General features: G+C 46.3%; 2 protein-coding genes across 9 annotated transcripts in view; one reads left to right on the forward strand and one right to left on the reverse strand.

Annotated features, from left to right (window-relative positions):
- Positions 1-878: 878 nt before the first annotated feature.
- MED8 (mediator complex subunit 8) lies at positions 879-10,325 on the reverse strand. 2 transcript variants are annotated; one of them, XM_042030479.1, is made up of 7 exons: positions 10,226-10,325; positions 7,728-7,846; positions 6,563-6,707; positions 6,028-6,168; positions 5,532-5,613; positions 4,354-4,602; positions 879-1,349 (listed from the first exon to the last, which is right to left on the reverse strand). In XM_042030479.1, the coding sequence occupies exons 3-7, from the start codon at positions 6,563-6,565 to the stop codon at positions 1,285-1,287; spliced, it is 540 nt and encodes a 179-aa protein (XP_041886413.1). In that variant the 5' UTR covers positions 6,566-6,707; positions 7,728-7,846; positions 10,226-10,325; the 3' UTR covers positions 879-1,284. The 2 variants fall into 2 exon arrangements, with proteins under 2 accessions (XP_041886413.1, XP_041886412.1); XM_042030478.1 differs by lacking the exon at positions 10,226-10,325 and adding an exon at positions 9,284-9,948.
- A 193-nt stretch (positions 10,326-10,518) lies between these two features.
- Positions 10,519-17,211, forward strand: part of SZT2 (SZT2 subunit of KICSTOR complex) — a 54,680-nt gene continuing 47,987 nt past the window's right edge. For all 7 annotated transcript variants that reach the window (XM_042030469.1, XM_042030470.1, XM_042030471.1 and 4 more), the window contains exons 1-8: positions 10,519-10,626; positions 10,831-10,956; positions 11,116-11,289; positions 11,632-11,802; positions 13,595-13,726; positions 15,709-15,868; positions 16,344-16,450; positions 16,633-16,843. In XM_042030469.1, the coding sequence (XP_041886403.1) occupies positions 10,522-10,626; positions 10,831-10,956; positions 11,116-11,289; positions 11,632-11,802; positions 13,595-13,726; positions 15,709-15,868; positions 16,344-16,450; positions 16,633-16,843 (1,186 nt within the window). In that variant the 5' untranslated portion in view covers positions 10,519-10,521. The remainder of the gene's footprint in view (positions 10,627-10,830; positions 10,957-11,115; positions 11,290-11,631; positions 11,803-13,594; positions 13,727-15,708; positions 15,869-16,343; positions 16,451-16,632; positions 16,844-17,211) is intronic.

Consider the following 17,211-nt stretch of genomic DNA (forward strand, 5'->3'; position numbering starts at 1 on the left):
ATAACTGCTCTAGTCACAGCTTTGTGGATGGTTTTGTTTTGGGAGAACAGCTCACAGCCTCCACAAATAAGCTGGATCTGATTAGCTCAGAGGCAAGCAGTGCAGGAGCAGCTGCAGGCTGTATCTGCTGAGTGGAGATTTCCTCACCCAAAGATTGCTGACAGATGCTATTGAGTAAAACACAGTGCTGGCTTTCAACACAAGTCAAAAGGAAGTCCATGCAAGAGCAACCAGAAGCAGGACATTCATCCTTTAGGATGGTGCTGTACGTACTGACAGGCTCCGTGGGCATGTGCCCCCACACTTTTGTCTCACAGGAATCTCTCATAAGGCAGATTGTATGTTACAGCTCAAGAGCAGAAAGTATAACAGGGATGGATTCACAGTGTCCAGTTCCAAAGAGAAATGGGCCAGACTTCAACCTGGCCCATACAGAAATGTCACAGTCCTGAGCACATTGAAGTACCCTTCTGAAGTGATCAATTAATCCTGAAGCAGCTAAGAAACTTTATAGAAAACACAGAAGCAGAGAAGCATGGAAGTGAAATCAGATCCAGCTGGGATTTACTGCAGCTTCAGAATACAAGAGCTCTGTGCTTCTGTTCCTCATGTATTGCCTGCTTGCTGTGGGCCTTGAAATAGTCCTTCCTAGTATTTTGCCTTCTGGGGAATAGCTATAATTGGTTTTCTATGCACGAGATGTTTGCTGCTTATGTTGGCATCCAGCTGACTCACTCGACAACACCCCTTTACGCATAAACCTGCAGCTCCAGCGCTCAGCCTCCCAACATTTTCAGTGTGGTTTAGATTAGAGCTGCTCTGTAGCCTTACCCAAAGAGACATGAGTTCTTATGATTTGAGAGATGGACATCAGTGTCTCACAGTGAGCATAACAAGATCTTTATTAAACAAGAGGGAGTAAAGAAAGAACATACCAAGTGAACAAGCAGAAACAAGGAGCTCTATGCAGCTCTTCAGGTTCTGTATCAGGAAAGGGTAGTTATCCTCCAGGCCAGACCTGGAGAAGCTGGCATCAATACCACAAACAAAGTCCTCTGCTCTGGCTGAACAGAGAAGTACTTGTATCCAAGAGGCATGGCCACCAGCAGCTCCACACAAGCCACCCAGCACTAAAAAATACCCAGGGAAGGGCCTTATTACCCCCGTCTTCCTGGATATGGCGTGTAGATATGTGAAGGGACTTGGAAGTCCTAGAAGGAATCCAGGTGGGGTGCCTGCAGCAGTAACAAATGTTGCTGTTCCCCAGGTCTGGTTCATCTCAGCTCATCTCTGATACGGATGCATTGAGGCAGATTTGATATTTGTTTTTATGCCACTCGGCATTTTTCCTGGAGAGGGAAAAAAGAAAAAGCAGTACAAAATCAGCAATACGAGAGGACATTTGCTCAGGAGCATGTAGGACTCAGAACAACCCTGTCTGGGCTTTTCCAGTTTCACTCCAGGCTCATTTGCTACAGCATCTTCCAGCTTCTGACCTACACGATCAATCTCTTCTACAAATTGGCATCTCTCTCTGCTGACAAATTTCCTTGACAATTCCTGTGTCCCCCTGCTATCCCCTCCAATTCTATTCCATTTTCATCCTAAGCAAGCCTTTCTCTTTGTCAGGAGGCTCCTACAGGAGTGTCAGACTTAGTCTCACAGAAGTTGCTGGCAGCACCACACACAGAAGAAGAACCCAGACTGTGTCCACGTCCATTTCAGAGTCTGTATCCCCTTCCCCGTAGCATTATTTCTAGTCAGGATGTATATTTAAATTACTAAGCCTCTCTCAGATTTCTTAATTTCTTGTAACCACATCCACCTCTTGGGCATTATTACTCTCTGCTGATACCAATCTCACATGTGTTCAAAGACATCTTACTGGCAGCTTAGAGTAAGTGTAGAGTGCTAGACAAAACTAAGATGATCTGAAAAATAAACAGTGATTAAAGAGCAGCACAGAGTGGTAGTCAAATAACACTCCTTCAGTGTCTTCAAATAGAAAAAGAAAAAAAAGGATAACTTCTGAAAGTTAAAATTATAGTCTGGCAGGACAAGAAAAGATTTGATAAGCAAATGCCTAAAATGATAAAGATTATTAAACTTTCTCGAACATATTCAAAGTGGGTCATTGCCAGCAATGAATTTGCAGGTAACTGATAGATATCACTAACAATCAGGAGACAAATACTGTTAGATATTGCTCCAAAAGCAACAGTGAACAGGACTGCATGGTTCACCCACATCTGAGACACAGTGAGTGGTTGTGGTGTTCCCAGTCTTGAGAAGAACTAGAAAAAATGCAGGTTAAGAGTGACAAGGATGGTCCAAGTTATAACTTCAACACAAAGTCACATTAAAGAGAACAGGACTTGTTAGCTAAGGGAAAAACACCTAAAAATGGACAAAGGAAGGAGACATGACAGATTTCCAAAACACGAAAACCAGTATGGAGAAGGTAACTGAGGAATGCTTATTCACCATTTCTCACAACATGGGTAAAAAAGAAAAATGCAATAAAATCATCAAGCAGAATATTTAAACATAAAAAGGATTTTAAGCAAAATGTGATAAAGCTGTGGGACATATTGCCACAGGTGTTGTAGAAGTCAAACTGTAATTCAAACGGGAACTGCAGGAAATAATGGCTACTGTACCGAATGGTATCGAACCAGACTCTGGCTTAAAATCCCTAAAAAATAACTGTGGTCGAGAGATACTTTGTTCTTATATTCTTTCAGCCTCAGCTATGGGCACTATCAAAAGCAGAATAGTGAGACTGACCTTTGATAAAACCGCCTGTAGCTGCTCTTATCAAGAGGTACTTTCCCCAACACACAGGCTGGACAAGTGCTCTCCTTACCAGTGCACTCTGCTTGGCCTACAGAAGCGACTGCCTTCCCACCCTGGATACAGTGTCTCTGGGTATTCAGCCAGGAGTCACAGAGGCCTTCTTTGCTACCAAATTACAGTGGAAATGACTTTCTAACTCTTACATAAATACGTATTTAACTTAGGATTGTATTGTTGCTTAAGCGCATATCCTAACAACAGTCATTATACACAGGCAAGAAAACACCAATTAGGATATCCGATATCCTAAATCGCAATCAACATAAACATTCTGACAGTACAGGGCTAGCCTGTAGGTCCCCCCAGGCCAAGCCCATTCCTGACAGCAGAGGATTTTTAAGGAGGAATACCAGAACAGGGCAAGCATGCAGTGATATCCCTGCAGAATACCTACTCTGCTTTTAAAAAAATTGTGGCTCAGGGTCATGGAATCAGTTGGTACCCTCAGGATTAGCTGTCACCTGATTTTTCATCCAGAAATCTATGTACTTACTTAGTTTTCCATCTCACATAAACATATCTGCCTATCACACACTAGGCAATGTGCTCCACAGTGTAATTATTTAGTATTCAGAAAAGTATCTCCCTTTTGTTCCAAATCTACAAGCCCACATTTTGATTCGTGCACTTTCACCAATCTTTCTGCGTCATGGGAGACAATGAACAATCATTCCTCATTTGCCTGCTGTATATAATTTGGGATTTTATAGGCTTCTACTTTTTTCTCCCTAGCCCAAAGCTATGCCCACTAGCAGAGAAGATATCAGAACTGCCCACAATATTGGAGGTGTGGGTGCCCAATGGATTAACAGAATGGCCTAAAGATATCCTCTATGTTCCTTTTCTAGCAATTCCTAGTATTTAGTTTGTATTTATGCCCCAACTGAACACCCAATTATTGTCTTTACAGAACTCTTATATTATAGATGTATTTCAAAAATACAAATAACTAGGTTAGAGTCCAGGCGCTGGATGTGTACAGTCAAATTTCTATGCCTATGTATTTCACTTTATATTCAAGACAAATGTCATCTACTGCTATTAAGCAAAGTCACTTTGTATAGGAAAACCTTCTAACTTTTTACAGAAAACTTTTGTTTTTTTCTTACCTTAAATAACTCATTATCATCAAACTTTTCCACTTTATTGCCTACCCACAACTTAAATTTCACAGAAAAATCCCCAGTATAGATCCCTGCAAAACTACACTGTGATCTCCCTCCACATTGATTCCTATGTTCACTAAGTGTATTATTAAAATAGTCTTGCAGAGGGAGTTAAGAAGCTGAAGCTGGTTGGCTGGGATCCATTTCAACCTCTGAGCCAATTTTAAACAGGTATTACTACACTATTAAAACCTGACTCATGTTATTAAGGCCAGAAAGGAACCCTGTACTTAGTTACATCTAAAAGGTGACTGGGGAAGAATCTCTACATCTGCATTTGTCTTTCTTGCTCCCTGGATTTCAACTGATCTCAGATATAGAACTTCTTTACCTGGCTGTCCTGCTGGTGCCATCTGCACTCCTGCCAGCATTGGCTGCTGCTGAGCTGGTGCACCTGTCATTGGGACCTGCTGCATGCCTGCAGCACCTGCAATGATGGCACCAGCTCCTGGCTGGCCCGACTGGACAGATGCCCCAGAGCCTGGGGGTCTCCGGTTTGACAGCCCTTTCCCAAAGGCCACAGCTGCTACCAGTGCGTTGGTATCTGCAGGGTTGAAAGTCTGCTTATTCTGTCGTAAACCTGTAAAAAAAGAAGTTATTTTGGAAGTTATTTTTAGACTTGGCAATCAGGTCTAAAAAGTAGCATAGCTGGTCCTGGATTTACTTTTCAGCTACTTTAGTGCATGCAATAGAGATGAGTTTCTTACAAGCTGTCCTACAAGAATCTCAGCAAGGTCAAAGAAGCTGCAAAATCCAGGGACACTGGTGATCCAAGAGCTTTTTCACTGAGAGCAGGGCATAATCTGCTCAAGGAAGGAAAAGCGAATCCTATGGCACGTAACAAGCACTGTGATTTAGGTAAGCAATAGCAACACCCCCTTTTAGAGGCTCATGAGCAACACGGTGTCTTCAAGTTTTTTTGCCACACATGTGCCCACTTACACTGTTAATCCCAGATACTAGACAGAACCTGTGCTCAGGTCCTGTGTCAAAGATGACAATAAAAATGCCACTGCCTTTAAGAGTTGTGTGTGGCACTCCTGGGTACAGTGAACACCTCTACCAGAAAAAGCTGGCCATGAGCCTGAAGCACCCATTATCTAGACAGGATCACACAAGAGCCTGCCTACACTTAGTCTCCTTCAGAACACAGCTAAAGGGTTTCTTATTCACTGGTGCTGCATTTTCACAGCTATTTTTATTAATTAAAGTTGACTGGGAAGTTTTCTTGGCAGATACTTATCACCTCCTCAAAAGGGGATATGTCAAAGGGTTGGAATGACCTTCCCACCATGCATAGATGACACAAGGAAGACACATGCACCCACAGGCTCCCTTCTCAAATTAGGGTGCTCCAGGACAGCTAATGTTGCATCTTCTGGAATGTTTTCGTTTATGCTGCTCACCTGCATTTCCCATACTTCAGGCTCTCCAATGTACCTATTTTGCCTCTACTCTCTCAGGCCTGCTGCTTGAACCCTGTACCCCACTCCCACCTCAGTGACATACCTCCACTTTCAGATTCACGCTCCTCCTTACTGATTTTCTCCAGCAAATTTGAGCACATTTTGTTCAGACTTTGGATCTGTTTCTGCAAAATGAAAACTGTCAGAAACTGCCAGGATACCTCCAACTCAGTACAAATCAGCAAGGTAAATGAACAAGCTTTCTCTTCCCAGGATCTGTGTAACCAAAAGTAAGCGTTTTGGTAGCTGAGCTGAGAGCGCCCAGTGCTAATGCATGCAGGAGGGCACTGTGGGGATGGGATAACCTTCGCCTCTGACTGGTTGGATGGCACCTCCTGTGAACAGCCAGAGAGCTGGATACTCTTGTGAAACTGTGGAGGAAACCAAACCTCAGCTAGGGTCAGCTGGAGAAATCTCAGACAGGAAAGGACACAGCAAAAAAAAAGAAAACTGTCAAATGGAAGAGTGAAGGAAGCAGTTAAAGGGCATCTTGTGCCCTAGGGATAAGAGGCAGAAGTATCAAACTCTTCTTTACCTACCTGTGCCGCATCAGGGCTAATTCGAGCTGCATCTGTGATCAGCTGCTTCTCCTGCTCTTCCACCTCAGGGTCGGGCTTAGTTCGAAGATGGTCAGGCACTACTTCATGGCTGAACACCGGCACACGTCCCTCTGTCTGCCGCTGCAATAGTGGGACAATAGTCTCACTCAGAGCCTCCGCCTCCAGCCCAGCAATCAGGCAGCTCCAGACCAGGGCACAGGCCATGGTGCCGAACAAGGCTAGTGGGGAAACCTTGATCTGGGGAGCATTAGGAAGTTTCAACAACTTGTCTAGGAATTGCACCGTGCCTGTTTAGTTACAGCAACATATTTATGAACAGGAACACCTTCTGTAAAGTGTATCCAGTGCAAGCATTTGTAGGTAAAAACCCCACAGCAAAGCAGTTCTCACACAGAAGTACTTGTTGCCTTTCCTTCCTTTACACGCAGAGTTGAGGAATGCCCAGCACAAATGAGTGACAAGCTGAATACTCAGGCACTCAAGCACTTTCTGATACTCAAGGAACATGTCTTACCATGATCTCCTCATCACGGTCTGGAGAGAGCACTAGGGGGATGATCACCTGGTTCCGCAATAGTGGGGTCTTCTCATGCTTTAGCACTTTATTCAAGGTGTTCAGCTGTCCTGAGAGCAATGCAAAGCTGTCCAGAACTGAAGGCCTGGAAAAGTAAATAAAGAAGATAGAACAGGGAGAGGGGATGCCACTCTCTTCTTCACTCAAATGGCTGAGGAGTGAGGAAATAACATCATTAGTCTTCAAATCAGTCTACTTCAGACAGTAAGCAGTAAAATCTAGTGCTGAATATGCAGGTGTGGACAAACCCCAGTCCTTCCTGGAAACGGCTCAAATGCATCAAATACCTCAGGGACATTACAAGCAGTACCACTGAAAGTGGCAGTTGTTCGGGATTTCAGTAACATACACAGAAGCAATTCTTTCCTTGTCACTACCTCTCCCAGTGAAATTCTGGAGCAAGGTCTAAAATAATTTCATCCCAAAGCAGTACAGCCAGGAGAGAAAATGTTTATAGCTTGGCTATCCAGACTAAGTAATAATGAAGCTAAATAACTGATAATGTTGTCAAGGAGGTCCTCTTCAGCTTGGTCTCTGTGCGGGATTCATCAGCTCTCCTCCCTTCTGCAACATTAACTATAAATGTTAACTTCTCTGTGAAGCTTTGCTGCAGTGGCAGACACTAAGATACCACATAGTTTATTAAGCTGCAGCTATAATATCTTTATGCTCCATATTTTCCAAGAAGAGAATGCCATCTTGCAAGTCTCTCAAACTGTGTGGTAAAGAAAAACCAGCAAAACACAAAAGCTCAGTTTATATCAGAGCCATAAAAAGCTGGAAAATGTCAAGAAATGTAGAAAGAACTATTGTTCATTTTATAGTGTATGTAGGTCTCTAAGGTGCCTCATCTGAGAACGTCCACTCATTGCAGATGCAAGTCTAGTTCCCATAAACTGTCTGGATTAAAAGGTGTGAGCATGACTCTTATTGCTCTACAGCATGAAGCCAATGGATTTCAACCATTTTTCTGGTGGAAGATGTGCAGTGGTTCCTCCAGCACAAATGAGAAAAGAAAATTGAAACCTACTGACAAGAAACTAATGTTTCTTAATTAATCCTTTGAGCAAGAGCTTTGGCAGTGATCAACAGCAAGACACCTTACCATGTGAGTCGGTCATATTCATTCTCCAGCTTGTAGATAAAACTGACCAAGGAGTTCTTCAGGTCGGCCACCTGACTGATGAGCGTCTCCAAGGTCAGCTCCAGCTGCTTCTCCTCTCTCTAAAAAAAGGCAAGACAGACAAGGGAGGAGGACAAAGGTGTGAATCCACGCCCATGCATCCATAATCCAATCTGTCCTACAGACAGCCTCCTTTTCAGAGGAAGCAGAGATATTGGAGATAAAAATCCCATTATTTCACACTGACCCTTTCCCTTGGGTCAGACTACTTAGGCAAGAGACTTGTATCTGAGACAAACACTTGGCCAGCTGTCCTGTTAAAGATCTAGATGGGTGTAGTGAAGACATCATCACTTACATCTGCTTTTTACCACATCAGGCAAAGTCATCAAAGCTAGCTCACGCTATCTTTGTAAGCCACTTAAGCTAACTCAGCTCAAAGAAGATTAGCATTCCCTCAGCCTTTTCTGACAGCAGCTGTGGGTGCTGCAATGTCTTCATCCAAAACAGTCTTTGCAAAATGACTAACAGGTCCATGGACTAAAACCTCCAGTTTGTGCCCTTCACCTCATTCTTTACTTTCTTTCTGCCCATGTGACACTTCCAGCTGCCAAGGAAACTGGCAGCTCCTACTGGCCTTGTGCCCCATGGGCTGTGGGAGGCCCTGCCATGACACAGACCGGTGTCATACCCACACACGCCCCTCACCTCCTGCCTTTTGCTGGGATTACATTGTTTAAGAAATCTTTCCCACTGACATTCCCTTCCGGGTGAGGGAGGACAGTGACAGACAAAGTGTCAGGACTGTGGATCTGCTGCCAAAGACACCAAGGCATGCCCTTGACTCTGGCAAAAACCCTCTAAACTCTTATCTACTCGAACTTACTTGTACTACAGTATTGCGCAAAACATAATTAAAGTCCCAGCCCTAAGGAACTGCTCGTGTAAGTTCAGAACTGTACAATAATAATCCATGAGGAGGGTGGGACAAAGCAGTCAAATAATAGAAAGGGAATACCGATTGGGAAAGCAGATAGAGTAACTCAGGCTGTTGGCATGCTTGCTATTGCGTTTGCTGTTGCTCTGTTCAAATACACCAGCCCAGTGCAAGCTTCATGGAAAGATTATCAGGCACCTTCCATGTTCATGAGAACACTGTATTATTTATTCTATTTTATTTGTACTCTGACAAGCTGGTAATCACGGATGAGACTTCATTTTACTCTAACCACCTTAGAATAAACAGCTGGAGCAACCTTATTAAAATTTGATCCCCAGTCCATGGAGTGGATTCATGCAACAGGTTGCTGCTGGCTGTTCCACCTAGAGATAAAAGCACTCTCCTTCCCTTTGTGGCGGGACTAGTCAGTTCCTGTCCAATTAAGAAATGTGCCTACAACTGTTTGTGTGCACTGTGTTTGTGCAGGGAGGTTTACTACCGCCTGTGTTACAAGCTGGGCTGGTAGCCAGTGTTTTACTGCAGGGGTGCCAGGCATATGCAGCCATGGCAAGTCCCCTGGCCCACTGCCTGTGCTTACCCAAGAAGCCCTGAAGAGGATGAATGAAACCCCACCGCACAAGGACCATTCTCACGGCAGCAGTGCACTCCAACCCTCCTTCCCTAAGCTCTTCCCGAAGCCATTAGGAGCTGGAAGCAGATGCAAGCATTGCAATAAGCACACAATAAGACAGAGCAGTGATTCCAAGGAATGCTAGCCCTCTCCAAGGGGACACTTTAAGGAGTTTGTTAGCAATGCTAAATTGTGCCGAGGTAGTAAAGACAGGGCTTAGGGTAGGGGTTCTGAAGGACCTCCTGATATGGAGCAACTGAGAGGTAAAGGTGAAATCCAGAGTAGGTAAAGATAAAGCAATGCAGGCGGCAAATCAAATGGAAAAAAAAAATCCTGATTGGCAAAACAAAGAGGGAAAAAACCCCCCAGACTTTCTGTACACAATGACATTATCTAAGCCGATAACGTTGTAACTCAACAACAAGATCTCGGGATTGTCTGAGGATAACCCACGAAAACATCTGCCCGATACTGAAAAGGCAGGCAAGGAAGTAAAAGCGACCACAGGATTTATTAGGAAAGCAACAGAAACTAAGCATCATTATGTCACCACATAAATGCACGCCTCCTTTTCATCTCGAATATTACACGTCACTCTTGTCCCTCAAACTGAAAAGGGATAGAGTAGGAATATGTACTAATAACGGGAACGAGGATGATGAAGAATATTCATAGTTCCAAAAAAAAAAAAAAACCAAAAAACCAACCGTAAAAAAGACTGGTACGAGCAAGTGGCTAAAACAAGGAGAGACAATTGTAATAAACCCTATAAATGAGTAATAGCGGGACAATCCATTTTCACTTTCTTTTCCAGCAGGACAACCAGGAGATCCGCATGAAGCCAGCCGACTGTGGTTTCAAACAAACCAAAGGAGGCGGATTTTTACAACCTATTAACCTGTCATTAACCTCTGCAACTCTTTTCTTTGGACAACACGGATGCTACAAATTCAGAGCACTTAGTAAAGTAATTCGGTTCTTCTCCCATTAACGACATTTCATTCAAGCGGGGCCAGGGCGCTCAGCTGTACGAACACTCACCCCACAGCCGTGCAGCAACAAGGGGCTGTTACACAGCAGAGCATCGCCTCGGCTGCTCGAGGGCGCGCTCGGCCTCCCTCCGAGGGTGCCCCAGCCTGGGATGGGCTCGGCCCCCGCGCAGCCGCCCGGCCCCGCTCCCCCCGGCCCTCACCTGCATGGCGGCGATGGCGGCGATGGCGGCGGCGGCACCGCCCCGTTGTCCCGGGAGAGCGGCACTTCCGGGGCGGGGCCGCGCGGACATGGCGGCGGCCGAGAGGCCCGATGGGGAGGTGGGAGCGGGCCGGGGCGCGGGGCCGGGGGAGCGGGGCCGAGCCGAGCCGGGCCGGGCCGAGGGGCGGGCGCAGGGGACGCGGTCGCCATGGGGAGCAGTGGGGCCGGCAGTGCGGGGCTGGAGCGGCCCGGGGTGAGCGGCGGCGCGGGCGCTGTCCGGGGCTGCTCCGGAGGTGACCTGGGCCGCCGTGCTCCCGCCGCAGGTGGAGGAGGCAGGGCATGTGTTCCTCCTGATGAAGAAGGACTATCGCATCTCCCGCAACGTGCGGCTCGCCTGGGTCCTCAGCCGCCTGCACCAGGTGATCCGGGCCGTACCCGAGCCCGAGCTGGTGAGTTGGTGCTCAGGGCTGGATGGTGTCAGCGCGGCTGGTGCTGCACCACCCAGCAGCACCTGCGCCCTTCAGAGTATTTAAGCCCTGTTTCTTTCTCTGATTCTTCCTTTGGCATGGCTTGATGTTCTCTCATGTACCGTTTGCTTGTTCCGGCAGGTTAAGTCAGAAAATGAGCTTGATGTTCTCAGCATCCTGCCTAACGGGTGGCAGCCAGACGAGCCGGTCCAGCCCAGGCCCTACCTCCTTGTGCCCTCTACACGGGTCACCTTCCTGGCCCGCCAGTACCGATTTGTGATTGAGCTCGATCTGAGCCCTTCCACAGGGATTGTGGTAAGAGCAGAAGCTGCCTCTCTGGGGTGTTGTGCATTAAAAGAGAAACCCATTTATATTTGCTGAGAAAAGGCTTATTGCTCTCAGTGTCAGTCTTAACTTTTGCAGAAGTCTTGCTTTTCCTGGGAGGGAGCCATGCTTGCCCCTGGCTGGGAACTAAATGCAAATCTTGTTTCTTTGTTGGATGGTGAATGTGTGACTTCTGTTTACAAGAGTTGTCACTTTAATCTAGCTGCCACTGCAGGAGGATGTTTGCTGTTGGCTCTGCACAGTGGGATAACCAGCAATGAGAGTGAAAGTCCTAGAAGGTGAAAAAGCTGTTCCCTTTCTCTGTTTCTGTAGGATGACTCAACGGGGGAGATAATTTTTGATGAAGTGTTTCACGCCCTTTCCCGATGCTTGGTGGGATTGTTAAGACCCTTTCGTATCCCTGGTTCAGACATTATCTACCAGCCAGAGATCTTTGTCACCATCCAGGTGTATTCCTCCATCATTGGCCTGCAGTCCCACCAGGTAAAGTTCAGGCTCTCCCTTGGCACGGCATGAGAAGCTTGCTGTGGTTTGCAGGTGTCCTGTGAGCACGAGGAAAACAGGGGCAGGTGGCAGCTGGGCTCTGTTATCTGTGATGCTGCAGGCTTGTTTCACTGAAACACGTGGCCTGGCATGATGCAGAAGTGTATGTGAGCAACTTCTTTCTGGGCAGGAAGCAGAGGTTTCTCTGGAGAATGCTGCCCTCAGGCACGATTCTAGAATTGGGCCACAGGGAATATTTGCCTCATGTTGAATATGTGCTTGTTGTTCTTGTTTTGTTGTTTGGGGGTTGTTTTTGTTTTTAATTTCTGTTGATTTATTCTTTTTGCGTGTTCTAATTAGCTTGAAGCATTCAAGCAGAGCTTGTATGACCAAAAGGTTGTCTGCCTGTTCCAGCTCTGTAGCAGGGGTCAATTCAAAGATAATTGCTTCTTCCTACAAACCTTGGTTTTTTTGCACTGGTCTGAATATACTTCTCCTTGCTGGAGGGAGCAGCCAGCCCCAGTATTGAGATTTATCAGTGAGATTTCACTTGTGTCAGGGCAGGTCTGTTTAAGAAACTCAAGTCTGGTTTACGGGGCCAGCATGGTTTTTGAAGTTCATCCTTGATCTCTTCCACCTTACAGTATTTTCATGTAACTTACACGTTTCTGGTGGTGTATTTCATCCCTTTGCTAATACCAGGGAAAGTGTGTGGTAACAGGAGGAGCCTGTTAGTCTATGCTTGTTCCCTCCCTGCCCAAGCCTTCTGCCAGGGTTTGTAGCTGAGGAGTGTGGCCATCGCTTTGGTCTGTTCTGAGGTGCTGCTAGAGTAAGCCTAGCAGGAATTTCTCCATTTGCCATTGATGTTTTGTGTATTATCTTGTCCAGCAATCCTGCACACACCATCATGCTGTGCCTCAGTATCTCCCCTGTTTGCACTATATTGAGCACTCTGAAGTTGCTACATTTTTCTTCTTTGGATCTCTCTAAATTCCCACTTTGTGCATGAGGCCATGAACTGTGATATCTGGGTACTACTGGATAATTTTGTTTCTTTTGTGGAGGAAAAGGCATATGTGTGTATCACTCATCCAGGAAAGACTCTGTGGTAATAATTTATTTCTCTGATGTCACTATGAGGTCTTGTCCATATGAGGCCAAGGGAATGTGGATAACATGCAGCATCCCACCAATCTGCTGAGGTCTTTGCATGTTGTATCTTCTTTGCCTCCTGGTTGTGGACAGGAATTGCCTATACCAGGGTGACATCTGTAAACACAGGTGTTGTGCCCTGGGGAGTTTCTGCGGTGGCAGGCTTATTCTGTCACATCACTCAGCCTCTTTTGTAATGTCCACTCTCATTGTTTCTTTTCTTTATTTCAATTTGCTGTTCTTCTTGGAAGAAATTTGATCAGTCTAGAGGTGAGGCAGATTAGAACAAACAGGCCTTCCTTCGAAGTGTCAGACTACACTTAATGGCTTCTAACAATGATTCCACATCACTTTCTCCTGGAGAAAGTCAAATGAAGTAGAAGTTTCTTGCCCAAGAAGGAGATTTGCCAAAGTGTGATGTAAGCATCTGCAGTGGGGTGCACAGCAGGTGCCATGAGACACCACTGCTCACAGGCTCTTGTCTCTGAGCAGGGACAGAGAGAAGTGGCCTGTGCTGTACCTGTGCTTTGTCAGGGAGATGTTTGAACTCCCCTGTGCAGAGCTGTGTTCCTGTGTACCATCTTGGGGCTGGTGCTGTAAAATCTTAACTTGATGACTGACATGTGTGTCCTTGGGCCAGGTACTATTCCAGGGCTGTCAGCTGGATGAGACGAAACGTGAGGCCTTTCTGCACCAAGTTTACACACAGCTCTGTGCCTTTGAGAACAAAGTGGCAGAGATGCTTCAGCAACAGTATGAACCCAAACCGCAGGTAAGGAGGGCAGAGGTAGTTGGGCTCTCTTGGCTTCCTGGAGATCTGCATTCTGAGGCCCCTCTGAAGTGGGGTGGCAAGAGGAACAGCAGCATAAGTCTGCAGAAGGAACAGCTAAGGAGTTGGTGAGATAACACTGTGGGATCCAGTAATGAGATGTGAACACTGAGGAAGCAGAACCATTAAGTGTTTAGAAGGACTGGTGAGGATCTTTACCTTCCCTAAAGTTAATGTGCAGTAAGATGGCCTGACTGTATATCATGGGAGAAATGGTGTAAGGTGTGCTTTCTCTCTGAAGAAGATGGTGGGAGAGGTGCTTATGTCCATATTATTAATCTGCAAATAGCTGTGAATATGCCCTTAGCCCTTTTGACATTTCTTGAATGAAAATACTTACTTGTTACCATGAAAACTGGCAGTGAAACTGAATAAACAGCTGGTGCAGTTTCAAGTGCTCCTTGAATTCTGTGACAGATGCTGCTTAGTAGCCATGGATATATGTATCAGCATATTAATGACAGAATCCTAGTACGGTCTGAGTTGGAAGGGACATTTAAAGATCACCTCTCTCAACCTGCTGGCCATGCTGCTTTTGATCTTCTTGCAGTCAAAGTCATTGTTGGTCTGGCTGAGGTTATGTAGTCCTTAATTAGCATTAGTTATTAGAGTTTGGGCAAAAAGGAAGTAAAAAGTCCCAAAATCAGATGACCAAGAGGATACTGGTAGTGAATTGCAGTTGCATATCTGAAGTGCTGGGAGTCTCACATTGTAGCTGAAATTTGTATGTTTCAATGCTAAAACTGCCAGTCCTCAAACAGAAAGTAGATTGCCAGAAGTAAATACCTCGACTAGTGAGACCAGATGGTGGTTTTGCAGTGCTTTGTGTGGATTCCTGCTTGATGCAGTATTTCTCTCATGGTAAACTACCCTGTAACTTCTTCCATGCAAATGGAGGAGAGAGACGCTCTTGCAGGCCAGAGGGACTGGTGAATCCTGCCACAGGGTGTGGGGTGGAGGTGGGAGGCCCCAGGGGAAAGGCAGGGACTGAAACTTTATTCACTTTTGAAGTTGCACTAGCTGTATCATTGTTAACAAGTATCTGAATTTAAGGCATCTGGCAAATTAAAGTGATGGATAATCAATATTTTTTGCTCTCGGACTGCTCCCATTTGTGCATAGCAAAAGTTTTGTTAGTTCTAGTTTTCTTTTCCCAACTCCAATCGTCTGTAGCTTTGCAGAGGGGGGTCTCAGCCATTCTCTGCATTAGCAGTAAAAATGAAGCAATATTTTATTACAGGGTTGAACTGCCAGAGCCTTATGGGGATTAAGGGACTATGAATACAGTAGGTTTCTCACGGGTGTAATTATACAAATTTCAGGCTTTGCCTAGGGGATATTTTTTGTAGAAGATGCAGGAGAAGCCTACCTGCATTTGTTTATATCAACACTGCATAACAAGGGCCATTTGAGTTAAATGCATAGGCACTAGACTTAGTCCTTGTGAGGCTTCTTTCCCCCTCTGCTGCAGAGCTTCACGAGTGAGACGTAGCTGTCTCTGCGTCTCCAGTGTTTCTGGGCTGAATAGAGTAGATTAAGGAGATGCTGAATAGCTGCAGCTTCTACTAAATGACAAGGGGAGAAAGAGGTATTCACCATCTCTTTAACTGGGAACTGCTTTGCTCCACAGAGGAGTTTTAGTGACCCCAAAGTGTCTCATATCTCCCCTTCTGTGAGAAATCAACTTAGAATAAAGCTCTGAGCATGCTGTCCCTCCACCTTCAAGCAGCCTTGCCCAGCTGTTCGAAGCAGCCCAAGTGACCAGGATTTTAAGAGCACCTGAAAGTTAAAGCTACAAATGGAGTCTGCTGTGGTGCTCCAGAGTACCATGGGACTGCCAGACCGAAGGTGTTTGAAAGAGCGAGGACTAGAGCTAGGCTGAAATCTGCCCCCTGGGGCCTTGTGGGCTTTTTAAACTTTTCCAGGTGGATTTATCCCCCCTGATTCAAGAGAGCCCTGGTGACGTGCAGGAGTCATCTGGGAGGAAGCCCAGCGTGTCTGTTGTCACTGCTGACGTTGGTCTGGTCAGCATGGTCCGGCAAGGGATCCTGGCCCTGCAGCTGCTGCCCTCCAACTCCAGCGCAGGTTGGCTGCATCCTCGGGGTTAAGGTTTGCCTGGTTGTTTGCAAAGGGCTGTATTGCTCCTGCCGTAGGCTGAGGTTAATTTTGTAAGGACGGGTGTGTGCATGGACCCTTCTGTTAGGGATGAAATTTCACCAGAGCCTTTTACTCTGCATTCTGGGGGCAAATTGTGGTGGTGGGAATGGGGAGGACAGCACTGTGCCAAGTGACGTGTGTCAGTGTTGGGGAGTTTGTGAGGCAGTACAGCTGTGACTGTTGCTCAGGGCAACCTGGGGTGTGAAGAGCAGTGCCCTTTCTGTGTGCTCTGCTGTACCTAATCAGGATGTTTGCCAGCTCCATAATGCTTTGGAAGCTCTAAACCAGCCTCAGGATTTTCCTTCTACTTTTGCCCTGCCTAAGCTTTATCTCTGGTGAATTTACTGGGAGAATGATAGCTGTTTGAGATGGAAGATGCACTAAGATGCTGCCTTGTTTACAGGTATTATAATAATTACGGATGGTGTGACCAGTGTCCCTGACGTGGCTGTGTGCGAGACTTTACTCAACCAGCTGCGCAGTGGCACAGTGGCCTGCTCCTTTGTGCAGGTATGTCTGCTGGTACCTGGGAGTGTGGGTACCAGAGGGAGGCAGGTGGATTGATGGTGGTGGCAGTCACCTCCAGAGGAGAAGTGGGGGCCTTCTCTGCCTGTTTGAATTCTTGACCAATCATCTGCCTTGTCTTCAGCACTGCTGTTGTCACTCAGGTGTCTCCTTTATCCATCCCATAGGTGGGCGGTGTCTACTCCTATGACTGCAGCTTTGGCCACGTTCCCAATGTGGAACTGATGAAATTCATCGCCATGGCCACTTTTGGTGCTTACCTCTCCACGTGCCCTGAGCTGGATCCCCTGAGCCTGGATCTGAATGTGTATCACAAGGCATTTCTACTGTACTCCTTTCTGCGTACTGGGGAGTCCCTGAATCCAGAATATTATTGTGGTGAGAAATGTGCATGTCCTTCTTCCAGTAGATGGGTGTCTTAAAGCACCTCTCTTTGGGGTGACTCCCCAGGCTTGGTTATGCTGATACTGTCCCTTGTCATGCCTTCTGTAGGCTCTGGGCACAGTTGGTCACACAGCCCCACCTGTGAATCCCCTCCTGGTTCCAGGAATTGGGTGGACCAGGGAAAAATAATGCCCCATTTTCCACCATTCCCCTGATTTAGCAATCTGCAGTTAGGCCCACTGTGCTGGGACTTGGAGGGGGTCAGAAGCTCTTGCCCACCCTTCCGTGCACACTGGCTAGCTTGCAGACAGGGATGTTCTGCAGAGCTTGTCCTAACAGGGCTTGCAGATGGCAGTTTGGAT

Source organism: Corvus kubaryi, unplaced genomic scaffold (assembly GCF_017639235.1).
Source record: "Corvus kubaryi isolate FWS band 111438036 unplaced genomic scaffold, C.kubaryi_AGA036_p1.0 37334, whole genome shotgun sequence".
Classification (NCBI taxonomy): domain Eukaryota; kingdom Metazoa; phylum Chordata; class Aves; order Passeriformes; family Corvidae; genus Corvus; species Corvus kubaryi.

What these genes read in the sequence shown, in the direction of transcription:
- MED8 (XM_042030479.1), bottom strand. An exon ending in TTAGCCCTGATGCGGCACAG is followed by an intron (nt 5,614 to 6,027) that starts GTAGGTAAAGAA and finishes TTCATTTTGCAG; the next exon opens with AAACAGATCCAAAGTCTGAA. An exon ending in GGCACCAGCAGGACAGCCAG is followed by an intron (nt 1,350 to 4,353) that starts GTAAAGAAGTTC and finishes TTCCCTCTCCAG; the next exon opens with GAAAAATGCCGAGTGGCATA.